At 37.8% G+C, this 19,817-nt stretch overlaps 1 protein-coding gene across 3 annotated transcripts in view; it reads left to right on the top strand.

The window, feature by feature from the left end:
• Tbck (TBC1 domain containing kinase) overlaps nt 1–19,817 on the top strand; it is a 166,716-nt gene that overhangs the window by 93,465 nt on the left and 53,434 nt on the right. For all 3 annotated transcript variants that reach the window (XM_060392674.1, XM_060392675.1, XM_060392676.1), the window contains one exon: nt 10,437–10,612. In XM_060392674.1, coding sequence (XP_060248657.1) covers nt 10,437–10,612 — 176 coding nt within the window. The remainder of the gene's footprint in view (nt 1–10,436; nt 10,613–19,817) is intronic.

Below are 19,817 nucleotides of genomic sequence, written 5' to 3'. Positions count from 1 at the left end.
CATCAGAAATGCTCTGATAGTCCTCCATGATCTAGAGAAAGCAACTCGTTCCCATGATTGTCCAATGACAGTGCTGCCTATTATGTTCATGCTATTTCATCCAAAACTTTGAATCTATTAATTCACGTTTTCATCCTGTAACTTCATGGTATTTGTATATGTCCATTGCTATGAATGTCTTGGAATTTCAAAGGGATGGTCAGAAAAGAAGCCTTTTCTAACTATGGAGCCTTTATCTGTGTCTCTTCTCTTTTACTTACTCCTAAAATTTACACATTAACTTAAGGATCCATTCTACATGGCATATTATATTATTTTGAGCTTAAAAATTGTTAAGCTTAAATGCAAAAGAAGATAATTTAAGGAGTTTTTTTCAAGGCATGGGGCATAGTTATGTTGTTGCTGAAATAAAACGTCATCAATTTCTTTTCTTTCATTCTCTCCTTTTTTTGATATTCATCCTTGTTTAGGGGACAAGAGAGTACTTCATTATTTATGAAAACATGGCAAATTTTGAAAATTCTGTAGTGCATCATTTCTAAGCTAAAATGAATAATTTGGGGAAATTCAAAGCTAGTAACGGAACCAATAAAAGCTGCCATATTATGACATGACTTCAGGAAGACAGAGATATTTCATAACCCTGATCTAAGAACTGCTCTTAAAACATAAAACTGGGGGCTGGGGAGTTGTTTCAGTGGATAAAGCACTTGAGAACTGCAGTTCATACCCAAGAACCCATGTGAAAGCTGTGCAGATGTACTGACCTCTTGAAATTCTATGCTCAAGAGGCAGAGACAGCCTCTGGGCAGGCTGGCTAGTCAGACCAGCTGGAATTGATGAGCTCTGGGTTCATGGGGCACCTCGAATAAGTCAGTAACAGGAAGCACAGTAGAGGATGACACCCACCATCAACTTCAGTTCTCCTCAGGAGGGCTGATACAGGTACACATACATGGGAATAAAAGAAACTCTTCTTATATGTTAATAACTAATGAATCCCAAAGTCAGGGTTGGTTGGTGTCTTATAATTACCTTGAAAACAGAGAGTGAATTAAAGTAATAATACATCTTGGAACCAGACTTAAGGTTTTTGGTTGGTTGGTTGGTTGGTTGGTTGGTTGGTTGGTTGGTTAGTTGATTGGTTTTTCAAGACAGGGTTTTGTTTTTTTGGGTTTTTGTTTTGTTTTGTTTTGTTTTGTTTTGTTGTTGTTTTTTTTTTTACATCACCCTGGCTCTGGCTGTCCTGGACTCTCTTTGTAGACCAGGCTGGCCTCGAACTCACAGCTATCCGGCTGCCTCTGCCTCCCTGAGTGCTGGGATTAAAGGCATGCATCACCATGACTTGCTCCAGACCCAAGTTTTCAAAACCTTGCAGGAAGGCCTTTCATGATGGTAAAATATTTATTTTATAACTGTGATATTTTATGAGTAGTTTAAAATTTATCTGATAATTCGTATCAATATCATTAACATATTTTCTTCACCATACTACTAATAAAATTAGTTTATTGGTCTTATCATTGACTTTTTATGCATGCTTTGGCTTTCAAATTACTCATGACATGCATGTATACATGTATTGCTAGTCTTGCTGCTGGTTTCTGTTCCTTGCTATTTGTCACAAGGCACTACAAGTAATTATTTAAAGGAGACTGACAGTTTTGAGTTCTCTTAATTGCGTATATTGTAATTGCCTTGTTGGGCAGGTCACTTAACTGACTAATACATTGGTTCTCTAGTCTTTCCAGTTAGGGACTTCAACTTCCCTAAAGGTATTGCTGTGTGGAATCAACAGGATTTGAAATCTGGCAGAATGTTGAGTGTAGATTTTACACATCAGCCCAAGCTGAGAATGGGAAACAAGTTAAGGGTGGTAATGCTGGGGTACTATTAAAGATTTTTGAGTGATAAAATGATCATCATAATTTGAAAATTAGAGTACAAGTGGTTAATAGTTGGTTAGACTTGGGTAGCCATTGAAAGCAGCCTATTTAAAGAGAATAAAATGTTCTAAATATCAAGTAGTTCTGTCTCCTCTCCACTCCTCAAAACATGAAAGGGTGTTACTCCCTTTAAGTTGTTCAACATAGACATGATCTATGTACCTATGTGAGGAAGAATATATAAAAGGGACAAATAATGCAAAGATAGTATTTCCTTCAGTAATAATGTCAGCAAGGCTAAGCACCAATAGATGAGGAGTATAAAAAATCCTACACATAGAACAAAATGACAAGGCAAGAGTTGAATTTTGTCCGGAAAATATTCAGTAATGCTTAGCACTGAGAAACTCACCAGCTTTGCTACAGCATTTTTAAGCTGGAAAGCATCCAAAGAGTGTGAACTAACTGTGAGAAATCCTTGCTCACTGTCTGTGATTCCTATCCTTAGTAACATGCTTAGTAAATTTATGCTGTGGTAGACATTCACTATGCACTTGGGACATGGAAATAAGTAAGATGATTACAGCTATGTGTAGGGTATGAGACTAATAATTGGAACTTGGAAAACAACACTAGGACAACACAGGTGTGAAACTGCACACTTCCCTAATGCAGGTAGGAGGCAAATAAAGTGACTAAGGGAAATAGCAAAGCTGGGTGTGCTGTGGTAATGACGATGACAGGCATTGGTGACACTGGCAGAGTGCTGATTAGAAGCATTGTTTGGTGTGCTGAGGAATTTGGCTGTTCATTTGTATGTATCTGAAAGTGATAAGAAGGAAAGGTATAAGAATTATGGGCATTTTAGGAAAATGATTTCAGCTATGATATGGAAAATGAGGTGGGCACCTTCAAAATGTTGTGCACTAAGAAACACAAAGAGAGTTATCCAAAAGTATATTCAAGAATATGGTAAAAGAATTTTTATAAAAGGGCTCTTTACCAAAATTAATTTTGTGGTAAAATCCTGAGTGATATGTAGTGCCTTAAAACTATCTTTCTCTAATGCTGTGTTTCTGTCCTTGCTCATATTCCTTGTACTGCAGACTTACTTTCTACACACAGTCCTTAAATGTGAAGTGTGGGGCTTGTGGCAGTTATTGGATCTTTCCTTGAAAGACCTATATCATATTATAAATATTAATTTTAATTATTTTTCATCTAAAGCAGTGGTTCTCAACCTTCCTAATGTTGTGACCCTTTAATATAGTTCCTCATCTTGTGGGAATCCCCAACCATAAAATTATTTTTGTTGGCTCCTTCATATGACATTTTGCTACTGTTATGAATTATAATGTAAATACCTGTGTTTTCCAGTAGATTACTATGCACAGGTTGAGAACCACTACTCTAAAGTCATTAAAGGATGACAAAGATGCTATCAACCTGAGAATATCAAGAAATTTTCTGTATGGAGGGTATTTTATGGTGTACATGTTTTATTCTGTCCATTATGTTCTCTTCCAGAAAGTTAAGCCTGTTACAGTCTATCTTCTGGAATTCAGAGTCCCATTGTAATATTTTTGGAATGTTTTCGTTCACAACATCAGCACTTAGAGTTTGTCTGATCTTCTTTTTACAAACAAATTCTGTGTTTCAAGTGTAGTTGTTGAAGGACTGTTGCACATACAGAGACTGTGATAGTATACACAAGACCTATACAAGTCCAAGCCAGACAAAATCCCAACAGGAAAAGGGGGTGGACACAAAGTCCCACCTCTAGCCAAGAAGCTATTTGCAACTGATAGCTTCTGGGAGAGGGGAGTCAGTTTTTCCAGTGGGGAGATACCAGGTATAATTCCAACTACACTAAGTGCCTGGCCTCATGTGCAGGGGTAGTTGATCAACACAAAATGAACTTCATGGTATTTTGTACTTTGGTTTGGTTTGGTTTGGTTGCTTTCTAAGAAAGAACATGAAGTTGGTGGGTAGGGAGTTGGAGTAGGATCTGGAAAGAATTGGGGGAGGATGAATATGATCAAAATGCTGTATTGTATGAAATTCTCAAAAAATTTAAGACATTAAAAATAAAAAAATAGTGGTTGAAACAAGTCAATTATTAGATTGGAAATCATCCCTAATATTTTTGTAGTATGAGAAATAAAGCTATGGCCCCAGAAAGATGTCTAAGTGCTTAGGAGCTCTTGCTGCGATGCTGAGACTCAGCCAACCTTTGGGCAGAACACAGGGAGTCTTATGGAAAAAGGGGGGATAGAAGGACCTGGAGGGAACAGGAGCCCCCCAAGGAGACCAACAAACCTAAAAAAAAATCTGAGCCCCAGGGGAGCTGTAGAGACCAATGCTTCCTTGGAGAGGGCCTAGACTCCCTGCTCAGATGTAGCCAATAGGCAGTTCAGTCTCCATGTAGATTCCCAAATTAGGGGAGCAGGGCCTTCCTCTGACATGAACTCAGTTGCCTGCTCTTTGACCACTTTCCCTTGGCGATTCAGCCTTGCCAGGCCACAGCAGCGGAAGAGGATCCAGGCAATCCTGATGAGACTTGATAAGCTAGGATGAGATGGTAAGGGAGGAGGACTCCCTATTTCAGAGAACTAGGAAAGGAGATAGGAGAGATCAGAGGGAGGGAGGAGGCAACAATCGGCATATAAAATTAATAAATTGTAAAAAATTATTAATTAATTAAATCACAATCATAACTTTGAAAAAAAAGGAGCACTTGCTGCTCTTACAGAGAACCTGGGTTCCCAGCACCTTCATGGTGGCTGACAACCATCATAACTCCAATTTCAGGAGATCCAGTGCCCTCTTTGGACCTCCATTGGCAGAAAGCATCCACATGGCACACATAAATACTTTTTATTATACAAAATAAGTTTTTGAGAGAAATCTAAGGCTGTGTGCAGTTAATTGGACAGTTAATATTTAATTCTAAATCTAGCACCTGCATTTAAATGTATAAATTTCAAACATAAAGGAATTTAAAGTAAAAAAATATAAAATTTTCTATTTCAGACATAAAATTTGTAGACCTGAATTATATAATTCAGTGTATTTTTACAGTCAACATATATGGAAATCTCACTCCAGTGAAGATGCAGAATAGGCTCATCAGCCCAGAATATATCTTCATTGTACTTTCTAATAGATATGCACTTCTTCCATAGCAACTATCTTCATTTTCTAGTTCTGTCAACATACAAGAGCTTTATTGTTTGGGGCTTTTATTTCTTGAGTTGTTTTGATGAGTAGATTTATTTTAATTTTAATGAGATGAACTGAACTCAGGTGAACTGGGGAGCTGGAAATCGTAAATTATGGCAACATTGCTTACTGAAAATAGTAGTCAACTTTTAATCGTTTACTGAAATAGCATTAGAAAGAAGAGAAACTAAAGAAAGATCCATCTCACCCATGTTCATTGTTTTCATGTGGAGCAGTGCCAGGCAGGGGTCAGATGGACCAGCTGTCAATAGCACTCTGATGCTGTGAACTTGACAGCCAGAGGGGGTTAGTAGAAATTGCAAGAAGTGGAAAAACACTGGGTCAGAGTGGAAGGAGGTCTATATTTTTCTAAACAAGTGACCTTAGATGCCTTAAAAAGGTCTAACCTAGAACCTTTGCTCGGATGAAGCCCATGGTAGCTCAGTAACCAATTGGTTTCCCATAGTAAGGGGAAGAGGGATTATTTCTGACAGGAACTCAATGGCAGGCTCTTTGACCTCCCTGCCCTCCAAGAGAGGAGCAGTCCTGCTAGGCCAAAGAGGAGGACTTTGCAGCCGGTCCTGAAGATACCTGATAAAACAGGGTCAGATGAAAGGGGAGGAGGTCCTCCCCAATCGGTGGACTTGGAAAGGGACAGGGAGGAGATGAGGGAGGGAGGGTGGGATTGGGAGGGAATGAGGGAGTGGGATACAGCTGGGATACAGAGTTAATAAAATGTAACTAATAATAATAAATAGATAGATAGATAGATAGATAGATAGATAGATAGATAGATAGATAGATAGATAGATAGATAGATAGATGTCTTTGCTCAGTGAGGAGACCCTGAGTCAAAAGGGTCCTGGACTGAGAATGCAGACTAGTTAAGAATGTCAGATAACTAATAAAGTTTTTAATTATCTTAATACTGTTTTGGCTCCTAATTTACCTTTTGAATTATATGCTGGTCATTTTGCTAGGTCTGTAGTCTCTAAGTTGCCACAATTTATAAAGAGTTGATACCATACCACTTTGTGGAAAATGTAAGATTTTTTGTAAAAGTACTCATCTATAACTTGCAGTATTGTTGATGTACATTTTACAACTAGACTGGAGTAACCCCACAGTGTATTTTCTGTTAGTGTTCACAGTCATCTCGAACACACTGGAGGAGCCACAGTGAGTCACTGCACAGAATTTACCATGGTCGCTGCACTCCAGTCCTCTCACAGATTCAGTCTTGCGTTGTCTGTGGCTTATGGCGATTTGATGGTGTTCTCCCTCACTGCAGTTCTTTGACTTTCCTTCAAGGCTTTGCAGTAAATTTCCGCTTCAGTTAGTGTCCTTCTAGGTAGTGTTTCAGATTGCTTCTTTATTTTGTTTTGCACTTACCAATTTGCCTGAGTACATTTTCCATTTAAGCCTTTGACAGATTTTAAATTACATTAGTACCCTTATTTGTCAATTCTATATATAGTTTTTGTTCACTTTCTTTTTATTCGTTTCTCAGTCACAAGAAAAAAATATTACATTTTCTACTTTGCATATTATTGTTAAATAATTTATAAAGTTTTAAATAAACTTTAAATTAATTTAAAATTATTTAGCATATTATTGTTAAATAATTATTAACACATTATTGTTAAATAATTGTTAAATATTGTTAACATTATTGTTAAATAATTTTAAATTATTTAAGTAATATTTAATATGTTAAATAATTTGTAAATTTGTACAATTGGTATTGATAAACATCATTTATAGACTGACTTTTATCTTCTTTAAGTATTTGGCCTTGGTACAGAGTGTTAAGTACCTGATGGATCATCTTTCTGTTATAATTTTGTTTTATTCTTTATTAATGTGTACCTGGTTTAAAATTTTTTTAAAGTTAGTCCAACAATGTAGCTTTGTAGATCTAATTAGGAAGCTCACTCCGAATCTGGAACAAACTCCGTAATTTCTAAGCCATTAGTCACCATTGTAAAGACTAGTAATACTCCTTGGCTACTGTAAGAACTCGCTAAATAAGCAGTAAGTTCACCTTTTCCTATTTGCATGGAGAAATGGTGTTTGGACTTAAAACCAAACTTATACAACATTAGTGCTCCTTTCTTCAAAAGCCATGGTGTGAACAGAAAATCTTGGCAATGCTGGGAATTCTCTTCTTCTAACAATTTTTAATCATTTTTAAAGTAATATGCTTTTGAAACTTTTCTAACATAAAAAAACCCTATATATTTTGATTATATCAGCATGAAATTTGAGAATGCAGAAATCCTGAAAGCACATAAAAGGAGTAAATTGCATGCAAATTTTCTTGCATTCAAATCTCACCTGACTTCTTAGAGAAAACATTAGAGCCTTTTAATTCAAAAGAAGATCCAGCCCTGAAGTACTGTGGCTATTGCAGCCATCATCAGCAAAATAAAAATAAATCAGTAAAGGTGTGTTGCCTTCTGTGTACCTTCTGCATGGAGGCTCCTGCAAACTGAGGTAAATCAAGATAAAGTTAAAGATAAAATTAAGAAAATGAATGACTTACCTCAGTCCCCCAAAAAGAAAAAAGAATTAAATATAGAGGAGAGAAAAAAAAAAAAAAGTCTTACATAATAGTGAAAGAGTGGCCATGAAGCAGGGATTCAGTAGATGTAAGGAGCAATTTATTCCCATCAAAACAAAAGAAGCAAGCGAGGGCTTCAAGAGAGATAGCTTTTTTAGCCTGACTTTTCTTACATAGAACACATGACATGTGCGTCTATCATATTAAAAATATTTTCATTTTTCTGAGCGATTTGATATTGATGGGTGAAGATGAAGAAACCTGAGAGAAAAGTAATTTTACTCAGTCACAACAAAACCTTGAGTCTTGATTTAAATCTGAAAGACCTTAACATGAGATTCATGCTTTAGTTACAAATGTAAGATTTTTTTTAATAACAGTGCTATGAATGATAGATTGCTCTATAAAAATGGTTGCACATTTTATAGCTTACAAAATAAAGTTTGCATTGCATTTAATTATGCGGAGATTTGGAGATGGACAAGTTAGGTGAATGGAGACAGGGACATCTGCCATACTAATGAGCAGTCAAATTGGATGGATCTCTGCTGACTTTCAGGGTTCACTGTACACCTTCTGCAGAGCTGTAGCATCTTTGGAATCAGATGGAGACTGGCATTTTCCTTTGCCACTGACGGGTGGAACTGTGCCACTGATATGGATCACTGACTTGATTTGAGGCTTTTGCTGGATGACAGATGTGTCAAACTGATTTAAAGACTGGAGATACAAAATCTATGGACTAAAATTCTTTTATTTTGGGGACTACATAATAACAAATATACAAAACTTATATAACTGATAATATCTTTAGCTAAATAATATTTAATCTCAACTATTTTAATTGAAAGTTTTAAAAAATAAACTTTATATATCTTTGTGAATAGGTGGAGAAAACTCTTAAAATTTCAACTTTTTTCTACTTTGTATTTGTTTTCAGCTCAATAATGGCAGAAAAATTTAAAAACATAGTTCACTGTATTGGCATCATATTCAAATACATTCACTTACATCTCAAATCATATTAAACTCTTTGTAGAATTGTATGTCCAGAATAACACATGGAATAATGAAATCTAAAACCTATCCTCTTTGTGTGGTTGTGGACGTGACCACCTGTGAAGCTGGCAAAAATTGCTAAGAGCAGATAAAGTAATGCCTAATTGGGTGGCTGATCTTTTCAGAACTGCTGTTTATATTCTAAACCTAAATGAATTCGGACACCTGTAATCATTTAGTAGCTCCAATATTCTACCCGAGCAGCACACTTAACAGTTGCTTTGCTTCCTAGGGTCTTAGCTAATTCTTCCAACAGAAATGGCTTGACTTCAGGATCATAGTAAAAATTAAATGGACCAAGAATGTAAGGCATATCAGGTAGTAGGGACCCAGCTATTTTCCCATCTCCACAGATTCCCTACCTCATGATGAGAATCTCAAATCCATGAAGCATGCATTGTCAGCATTCTATCTCTACAACAAAATATTTGAGACAAACAGCTTGAAAAGGAAAGGTGTATGCCGGCTCACAGACTCAGAGCTTTGGTCTGTGGTTCCATGACTCTGCTGCCTCTGGGCCTGTGGTGAGGTCAGACATCAGTGGCAGGAACATGTAGAGGGGAAATAGCAAAAGAGAGCAAGAGGAGGGGCGGGGGTTAAATATGCTCCAGCCCTGCCAGCCACCTGCTGCCAGCTCCAGGCAGAAGTGAGTTTTGTCACTTAAGGGTTGTCTCCATCCAGTCAGTTCGGTAACCCACGCACCATCCCCAAATCTCTTTCATGCCTGTTTCCCCTGCTCCTTAAAGAATGGGAAATGTATCCGTTTAGATTTTAAACACATATGTTTAATCTATTGCTTATCTGAACCAGCATAATGGAACTGCGGACAAAGTAAGAATAGTTCCATTTTCTGATTTTATGAATGAAGAAAGGGCAAAGCTAGCCAGTGCTAGACTCTGTTTCAGTCATCTGAAATTTCTACTGCTTTGCTCCACCTTCCTCATATAGAAATTGTCAATTCTTCATCAGAATTTTTGGCCTCCTAGCTACAGTCCAGTCAAAAACAATGCTTTGCAGTAGTCATGACCACATATATGCATTGCCTCTGCATCAAAGCTGAGAAGAAAAAAATCTGTGAAAACTTTTCTTCTTAAAAATCATTATAATTGTGTGCGTTTGATCTCAACATAAAACCTCATTTAACTCAGGAAAGTATAAATGATGGAAAAATGCCTATAGTGAGGTTTTGATCATTTTTGATCCATGTATATATTCTATTTTATTTATTAAACATCAGTAGAACTTTTAGTCCATGTATATATTCTATTTTATTTATTAAACATCAGTAGAACTTTTAGTCGATTTTACTACAAGCTGTGGTGAATCAACATCTGAGTCTTTTGTCTACCTATTCCAAGCCTCTTTTACTTTGTAAACATTTACTGTGATAAATGTTTTAGATTATTAAATGAAACACATTTTATGGTATTTAGATGATATATTGAAGTACACAAAAATGTTTATGTACACATGAATAAAGTGAAATAAAACTCACATACAATGACATATATTTAAATACAGATATACATGTAATAATAACTAAATGTCCCCTACCTTTCCTACACAAATACACTCATTATTTTTATTGCAATCTTTACGCTTTAGTTTTCAACTTATTCATATACATATACAAATTTAGGAAAAATTTTATATTAACAATGAAGTCTAAATTCTATAAATTTCCCATTTTCTTATTTTCTACCTAGAAATTGACATTGAACGCTGCGTGCGAGAATCAGTTAATCTGTTTTGCTGGACACCTAAAAGTGCTACATACAGACAGCATGCTCAGCCTCCAAAGCCAACTTCTGAGAGCAGTGGAGTCCGAAGCTCAGCACCATACTTCTCTGTTGAGTGCACAGACCCTCCGAAGACAGACCTGGTACGTACGTGTTAGCAGACCCCAGTGATCCTAATAGATGGACTGTTGGAGTGTCCTAGTATCCTTACTGTTTATAATGCTGTCACTTATGTCATTTTAGTGTAGCTACTTTCTAGTGTATGATTGTTTTCACATGGTTAATTCAGAAGACCTCTGTCTCCTTTGGTATAGTGAGAAAAGTTGTTTGGACATATTCCTCAAATGAAAAGTTTTGTTTTATATTTCTACATAAGCACACTATCTAGTAGTACACCAACTTGTTATATGAGATTTCAGAAGCAAAGAAAGGTTGTTTTAATACAGCAGTGTTAAGAGTTATTGATATATAAGAACTTACTTGTTCATAACCAAGGAAATGTTGAGAAAACTATCCTATTATGTTTTTTTTTCTTTTTAAGATATATTTTTATTATTTTTTAAATTATGTATATGTATGTATGTGTACCACATATGTGCCCCATGCCCTCAGAGGCCAGAAAAATGTGTGTGACCTCATAGAATGTGAATTATGGATGACTGTGAGTGACCATGTGGAAGCTGGGAATTGCTCTTCCAGTCATTTGGAAGAGCAACAAGTGCTCCAAACCACTGAGTCATTTCTACAGCCCCTATGGAAAATATTTTTAATCTGAAATTTGGTTCTCTTTCCTATTTTTTAAGGTTCAAATTTAAATGTTAATATAAAGGAAAGTAGATAGAAAAACATCTGTGTGGAATATTCATTAAAATTAGAATAATCATAATTTTTATTTTTTTAATTTTTTTATTTTTTTTATTATTAATTACAGTTTATTAACTTTGTATCCCAGCTGTATCCCACTCCCTCATTCCCTCCCAATCCCACCCTCCCTCCTTCATCTCCCTGCCTCTTTCCAAGTTCACTGATAGGGGAGGACCTCCTCCCCTTTCATCTGACCCTGGTTTATCAAGTATCTTCAGGACTGGCTGTGAAGTCCTCTTCTGTGGCCTAGCAGGACTGTTCCTCCCTCAGGGGGTAGGAGGGGGTCAAAGAGCCTGCCATTGAGTTCATGTCAGAAATAGTCCCTGTTCCCCTTACTAGGGTACCCACTTGGATCCTAGCTACCATGGGCTACATCCGAGCAGAGGTTCTAGGTTATATACATACATTATCTTTGGTTGGAGAAACAGTCTCATAAAAGTAAAAGACCCCTGTGCCCAGATATATTTGATCCTTGTGGAGCTCCTGTCCTCTCCAGATCATATTAATTCCCCCTGCTTTCTTATGATTCCCTGCACTCCGCAGAAGGTTTGGTTATGAGTCTTAGTATCTGCTTTGATACACTGCTAGGTACAGTCTTTCAGAGGCCCTCTGTGGTAGACTCCTGTCCCGTTACTTGTTTTCTCCTACATCCAATGTCCATCCCATTTGTCTTTCTAAGTGAGGATTGATCATCTTACCCCAGGGCTTCTTTCTTATTTATCTTCTTTAGGTGTATAAATTTCAGTATGTTTATCCTATCTTATAGGTCTATATAAGTGAGAATATACCATGTGTGTCTTTCTGCTCCTGGGATACCTCACTCAGGATCATCTTTTCTAGGTCCCACCATTTGCCTGCAAATTTCATAATTTCCTTGTTTTTAATTGTTGAGTAGTATTCCATTGTGTAAAAGTACCACAATTTCTTTATCCATTCCTCAATTGAGGGACATCTGGGTTGTTTCCAGGTTCTGGCTATTACGAATAAAGCTGCTGCAAACATGGTTTAGCAAATGTCCTTCTTGTGTACTTGAGCATCTTTTCGATATATGCTTAGGAGTGGTATAGCTGGATCTTGAGGAAGCACTATTCCTAAATTTCTGAGAGAGTGCCAGATTGATTTCCAAAGTGGTTGTACAAGTTTACATTCCCATAGCAATGAAGGAGGGTTCCCCTTTCTCCACAACCTCTCCAGCATGTGTTGTCACTTGAGTTTTTGATCTTGGCCATTCTGATGGGTGTCAGGTGAAATCCCAGGGTCATTTTGATTTGCATCTCTCTGATGGCTAAGGATGTTGACCATTTCTTTGTTTCTCTACCATTCTGTATTCCTCTATTGAGAATTCTCTGTTTAGCTCTGTACCCCATTTTTTTTTAATTGGATTGCTTGATTTGTTGCCTTTTAACATTTTTAGTTCTTTGTATATTCTGGATATCAGCCCTCTGTCAGATATAGGGTTGGTGAAGATCCTTTCCCAGTCTCTAGGCTATTGATTTGTTTTGATGACTATATCCTTTGCTTTACAAAAGCTTTTCAGTTTCACGAGGTCCCATTTATCGATTGTTGCTCTTAGAGCCTGTGCTATTGGTATTCTGTTCAGGAAGTTGTCTCCTGTGTGAATGAGTTCCAAAGTCTTACCCACTTTTTCTTCTAACCGATTTAGTGTATCTGGTTTTATGTTGAGATCTTTGATCCACTTGGACTTTAGTTTTGTACAGGGTGATAAGTATGGATCTATTTTCATTTTTCTGAATGTAGATATCCAGTTGGACCAGCACCATTTGTTGAAGATGCTGTCTTTTTTCCACTGAATGGTTTTGGCTTCTTTGTCAAAAATCAAGTATCTATAAGTGTGTGGGTTTATTTTGGGGTCTTCTATTCAGTTCCATTGATCCACTATTCTGTTTCTATGCCAATACCGTGCAGTTTTTATTACTATGGCTTTGTAGTACAGCTCTCAATCAGGAATGGAGATGCCTCCAGACTATCTGTTGTTGTACAGGATTGTTTTGGAAATTTTGGGGTTTTTTTTGTTTGTTTGTTTGTTTGTTTATTTCTCCATATGAAGTTGATAATTTTTCTCTCAAGGTCTATGAAGAATTATGTTGGTATTTTGATGGAAATTACATTGAATCTGTAGATTACTTTTGGCAGGATGGCCATTTTTACTATGTTAATCCTACCGATCTATGAGCATGGGAGATCTTTCCATCTTCTCATATCTTCCTCAATTTCTTCCTTCAGAGACTTGAAGATTTTTCTTTTTTGCTTTTTTTTTTTTTTGCTTTTTTTAATTTTTTATTTAACTTTTATTAATTACACTTTATTCCTTTTGTATCCCCCCATAAGCCCCTCCCTCCTCCTCTCCTGGTCCCACCCTCTCCCCCCCTTTCTGCATGCATCCCTCTCCCCAAGTCCACTGATAGGGGAGGTCCTCCTCTCCTTCTTTCTGATCTTTTTTTTGTTGTTGTTGTTCTCAATGCAGTTTATTCAGGAACCTTGAACAATCTTCTGACCCTGGGGAAAGCCAGCCCACAGCTTAAATAGCCTCTGGGTAGCCAACCCCAGTGTGCCTCGTGGGCAATGCAGATAGGTCCACATACACGGAAGCAAGCCAGATCCTCAGCCTTAGCCAAATATGGAGTTGTTCGTGACAGAGAGCACTCACCATCGAGAAGGTAGAAGGCGGAAACCAGCTCCATCTTTAAGGCGCGGCATTCTGCAGCTCTCTACAGTTCCCCCTTTTTGTTTTAGACACATCAGGCAAGAGTAGAGGTCTGATCTCTGATATTAGAAATAAATTGGGACTTTGTACCAATGTTCATTTAGGTGTCATCCACCCAAAGAGCATCAGACCCGTCTGATACCTTTTTCTCAGAGGTGGGACCTGGGGCATCAACCCACATGCAATCAGACATGCTCTTCTCTGGGTTGAAAGCGGCTGACCCTGAGTGCAGTGCTTAGCCTCGCATCCTGAGTGTAACATTTTAGCTTTTTATGGTAGCCAACCGTGCTTGGGGAGACTGTCCTGCTTGAAGATTTTTCAAACAGGTCTTTCACCTGCTTGGTTACAGTCATCTCGAGGTACTTTATGGTATTAGTGGCTATTGTGAAGGGTGTTGTTTCCTTGACTTCTTTCTCGGCCCTTTTGTCTTGGGTATACAGGAGGGCTTCTGATTTTTATTTATTTTTTTTTAGTTAATTTTGTATCCAGCCACTTTGCTGATGGAGTTTTCTGGTTGAATTTTGGGGGTCACTCATGTATACTATCATGTCATCTGTGAATAGTGAAACTTTGGCCTCTTCCTTTCCAATTTGTGTCCCCTTGATCTCCTTTCCTTGTCTTATTGCTCTACCTAGGACTTCAAGTACAATGTTGAATAAATATGGAGAGAGTGGGCAGCCTTGCCTTGTCCCTGATTTCAGTGGGATTGGTTTGAGTTTCTCTCCATTGAGTTTGATGTTGGCTATAGGCTTGCTGTATATTGCCTTTACTATGTTTAAGTACGTGCCTTGTATCCCTGATCTCTCCAAGACTTTAAACATGAATGGGTGTTAGATTTTGTCAAATGCTTTTTCGGCATCTGAGGAGATGATCATGTTCTTTTTCTCCTTCAATTTGTTTATATGGTGGATTACATTGATAGATTTCCGTATATTGAATCACCCTTGAATGCCTGGGATGAAGCCTACTTGGTCATGGTGGATATCTTTTATGTGTTCTTGGATTCTGTTTGCAAGTATTTTATTGAGTATTTTTGCATCAATGTTCATAAGAGAGATAGGTCTGAAGTTCTCTTTTTTTTGTTGAGTCTTTGTGTGGTTTAGTTATCAAGGTGACTGTGGCTTCGTAATATGAGTTCGGTAATGTTCCTTCTGTTTCTATTTTGTGAAATAGTTTGAGGAGGATTGGTGTTAGCACTTCTTTGAAGGTCTGGTAGAATTCTGCGCTGAAACCATCTAGCCCAGAGCTTTTGTTTTTGGAGGGGAGACTGTTGATGACTGCTTCAATTTCCTTGGGGAATATAGGACTATTCAGTGTTTCTACCTGATTTTGACTTAATTTTGGTAAATGGAATCTATCAAGAAAACTGTCCATTTCATTTAGATTTTCAATTTTTTTGGCATATAGGTTTTTGTAGTATGACCTAATGATTGTTTGGATTTCCTCAGTGTCTGTAGTTATGTCCCCCTTTTCATTTCCGATTTTACTGATTTGGATTTCTCTGCCTTTTAGTTAGTTTGGCTAAGGGTTTGTCCATCTTGCTGATTTTTCTCAAAGAACCAGCTTTTTGTTTCATTGATTCTTTGAATAGTTGTATTTGTTTTTAATTGCTTGATTTCAGCCCTGGGTTTGATTATTTCCAGCTTCTGCTCCTCTTGGGTGTATCTGCTTTATTTTCTAGGGCTTTCAGTTGGGCCATTAAATTGCTTGTATGTGATGTTACAAATTTCTTCTTAAAGGCACTCTGTCTTTCCCCTCCACCAGGAAAGGCTTGTGGTGGCTGATCCCCGGGGGAGTATGGGAAAGGGGTGAGTTGAGTGTCCTCAGTCCTAGATCCCTGGCCTGGGTATCTCTGCAAAAGCTACCCGGCACTAGAGCTTATGGTGGCCGGTCAGGGAGGAGTACCAGGTAGGTTTGAGTGTCCTCAGTCTCGGATCCAGACCGGGGTTTCTCTGCCAGGAGCTGCCGGTGCTAGAACTTATTGTGGCTGGTCCCGGGGGAGTGCCAGGAAGGGTTGGGTATTCTCAGTCCCAGATCCTGAGCTGGGGGTTTCGCTGTCAAGGGCCACCAGTGCTAGAGCTTTGTGCGAGACTTTATTGTGCCTGGTACCGGGAGAGTGTCAGGAAAGGTTGAGTGACCTCAGTCCCAGATCCCGAGCCCGGGTTTGTTTGCTAGGAGTAGCCAGTTGCGCTGGAGCCCGGGCACTGTGATATGTGGCAGAACCTACAGTGCGCCTCTCTATACTTCTTCTCTGCCAGGGCAGGCTTATGGCAGTGGTCTCAGGGGAGTGCCCGAAAGGTCTAGATCCTGAGCAGGGGTTTCTTTGGTAGGAGCTGCCGCTGTTGCTGGGGCTAGGGCACGGGCAGTGTGGTCTGTGGTGGATTCTCCTGGCCCACGGGGTCTGCTAGATGGGCTCAGTTCATGGTTAGTCTCTTTCTCCCTGGAAGCCTAGGTAACTGTTCTGGGTTCAGTAGTTCCTTCACTCACCAATTTTGGCGTTTTAGGTCCTTTGCCCCTCAGATAAGGTGCACACTAGTCGCCACCATCTTGGATCCCCCCTAGAATAATCATAATTTAGATTCATATAATACCATACTGTTGTGTTAGTCTTTTTTTTTTTTTTTTTTTTGGGATAAACTCTTATTGGCAGGCCTGGAACTGTTATGTAGACCAGGCTGGCCTTAAACTCACAGGGATTCTCCTGCCTCTACCTCCTACACTACCATGCCTAGCTTGTGTCAGATTCTTTAAAATTCTTTTATAGTAGAAAAAAAAGTTTACTATTTCATAGCATTGGCTTCAGATTTTGACCCTGCTTGTTTTTTGTGGTGTAATCCAGTCTTTCTACTTACCTATATAATTGTAAACATGTGTTACTTAATGTTCACTATTCCGGTCTCTCAACTTACCTATATAAGTGCAAACATGTGTGTTACTTAGCATTGAATAATCCGCTCTCTCTACTTACTTGTTTATTGAGTACAAACACATGTGTTACTTACCTTATTTTTGTGACAAAATGAAGATTTCCTTTGGCTTGCAGAGATGTCATCTGTTATCTCAGGGATGTGTAGTAAAACAGGGTAGTTCATGTGTTGAACATTACAGAAAGAAGTCAGGCAAGACACAGCCTCAGTGACACAGCCATAGTGACTTACATCCTCTGCTTGGCCTTGCTGCTACTCTCACCACCTCTCAATAATGCCAGCATGTTAACCCACCAGAGGTTCAATTCCCTTATTAAGGTCGGGAGGCTCTTGATCTACTCCTCTCTGGAAATGGCACAAACACCTCAAGCAGTGTGGTCCACTGTCTTCTATGTTTCTTAGTCCAGTCAAATTGGCCAAATTATCACCTCATAATACTCACACTTAGAAAAGTCATTTTACAGATAAATCTACAAACTATCCAATTTAGTGTATAAAATATAGCAAGAATTTAAACTAGTGCCAATTATTTTTACATGCTTGGTAATTAAAGGCTAAAAATTTCCACATTGTTAACTGTATAGAAGTTTATGACAAAAATCTTCTGAATCTAAGTAATTTGTATGACAGAGGCCTGGCGTTCCATTGCCTTCACTATGACAGCTACAGTACTCCCACTTTCCATTCAAAACTCACAAACAGAAACCAGGGGAGAGACTTAAAGGCTGCTTTTCTAAAGAAGGAATCTTCCTGGCAGTTTTACACTAGTAATTTCAGTTTAAAATTTCACTTTGACCTTTACTTCTTAGTTTTAATACCATTCTGATTTTCAAGCCACTAAAGAATTGCCAAAAAATTATTTCATCTCCTGCCAAGATCTCTCCCATCCAGTTTTTCCTTAAATAGCAAGAAAAGTTTGCTTGAGAATTTAGGTCATAGTTTACTGAAGAAAACAGTAAGTAAAGGTATGAAATCTTGATGAATAGGATGAAATGAATTTTTATTTTATTTGGGGTTGTGAGTGCAGGGACAGAGCTCAACCTTGGGTGTTGTTCCATCCTATTTTTGAGAGAGGACCTTTTGGTGGGGCTGGAGCTTGCCAATTTTAGCTCAAGCTAGCCGTTCTCCTGGGTTCACACTGCCAGTGCTGTGGCGACAGGCGTACAGCACGGCACCCAGCTCCAGATGCTGCTGATGGGACTCGGCCTTCAGTTTTCACAGCAAGCCTTAGCTGATGGCACTCTCCCAGCCACAGGGCTGAAATGTAGTTTTTAACTAACTATTCTATAGAAAAAGATGGTGCTTAACTTTTGATTATTTAAATTTCTTTAACAAATTTGATCAGCATATTCATTTATGTATAAATAGTATAGCTTAGTTATATGCAAGTTGTGAATAAGCAAGAATTATTGTTTTCATGATAATCTGATTAGGAACATGTAGTAACCCAAGATTTTAAAAGATAAGTTTTATTTTATTCATATAATGATAACTACATGCACATATGTCATGAGTAAAATAGAACCTTCACTGAATGGTCTTCAACTTACAAGCAATGCTTTACATGTTGATTAAATGAGTTTAGAGTCTTTCAAACATTTTCATACTGTATGATGGAATAGCTTCCAAATGTCAAATGTAAACACTAGTGTATAAAATTTAATCGCAGTAATAAACTTTATATATTTTCAACAATTAAAAAAATAGTTTTACCCAGGCATGGCTGCACACACATTTAATCCCAGCACTTGGGAAGACAGAGGCAGGTGATCTATAAAGTGAGTCCAGGACAGCCAAGGCACAGAAAACCCATGTCTCAAAAAACAAAAACAAAAACAAACAAATGTCTAAAAGGTGCTTTATAGTTGGCAAGTATTCAGCGACATTTTCTTCACTCTATTCCCATATGAGTGTTGAAACCAGCTAGTTAGTTAGTGTAACTTACAAACTGCTATTATAGCGGTAGTGAAAAAGTTGTGTGCCTTTAATTTAATTCATGTGTATATATATATTAATCTGTCTCGCATAGAACCCTAAGTCATAGTTTCTCATGATTTCACTCTCTTTTTTTCGATTTCACTGGGTATACATTGACATGTACAGTCACCTGTGTACTTTTAGATTAGATGACTTCACAGTACAGTGCCAGGAGAAACACAAATATGTGATTTCTTTTTGATAATATAGTATCAACACTAAAATATTGACCTAAAGTCCAACTAAGAAGTATTTGATTAGACTGTTCAAATCAGTAGGTGGAGAGAACATTTAGCTTTGCATTTAGTCTCTTTACTGTGTGTTTTCTACAAAGCCTAGCCACCAGCTGTTTGTCAGGTGAAGAGTGAAAAATGTCTCCTTCCATCCTATAGGCTCTCTTTACTCCACTGCTCAGATTAGAGGTATCCATCACCATGTCTTCTTGTTGAATTGATTCCTTAATCATGGGAAGGTGCCCTTTAGTCTCATCTTAAACTTTTTACCCTGAAGTCTGTTTCACCTACTGTGGACACAGCTAGCCCTGCTTGCTTCAGGTTCCTACATGCTTTTAACTTCAGCTTTCCTTCCTTGCCGTCTATGTGTTTATAGAGGTGATGTAAATTTCTTTAATATGTGTTGTTGGGTTTAGGTTATATTTTTTAATCTATTAGACTAATCTGTGTCCTTTAATTGAAGAATTCAGTTCATTTTCATTCATTATTATTGATAAATAAGGATTTACTCCTGTCTATTATTATCTCTATTTGTGATATTTTTCCTTCTTTTATCTTTCTCTGTTCATCTTTATAATTTGATTGTACTTGACTCTTTTTATTCTCTTGCATATCTGTTCTT

Source organism: Meriones unguiculatus, chromosome 10 (genome assembly GCF_030254825.1).
Source record: "Meriones unguiculatus strain TT.TT164.6M chromosome 10, Bangor_MerUng_6.1, whole genome shotgun sequence".
Classification (NCBI taxonomy): domain Eukaryota; kingdom Metazoa; phylum Chordata; class Mammalia; order Rodentia; family Muridae; genus Meriones; species Meriones unguiculatus.
This window is presented reverse-complemented; position numbering and strand designations above follow the sequence as displayed.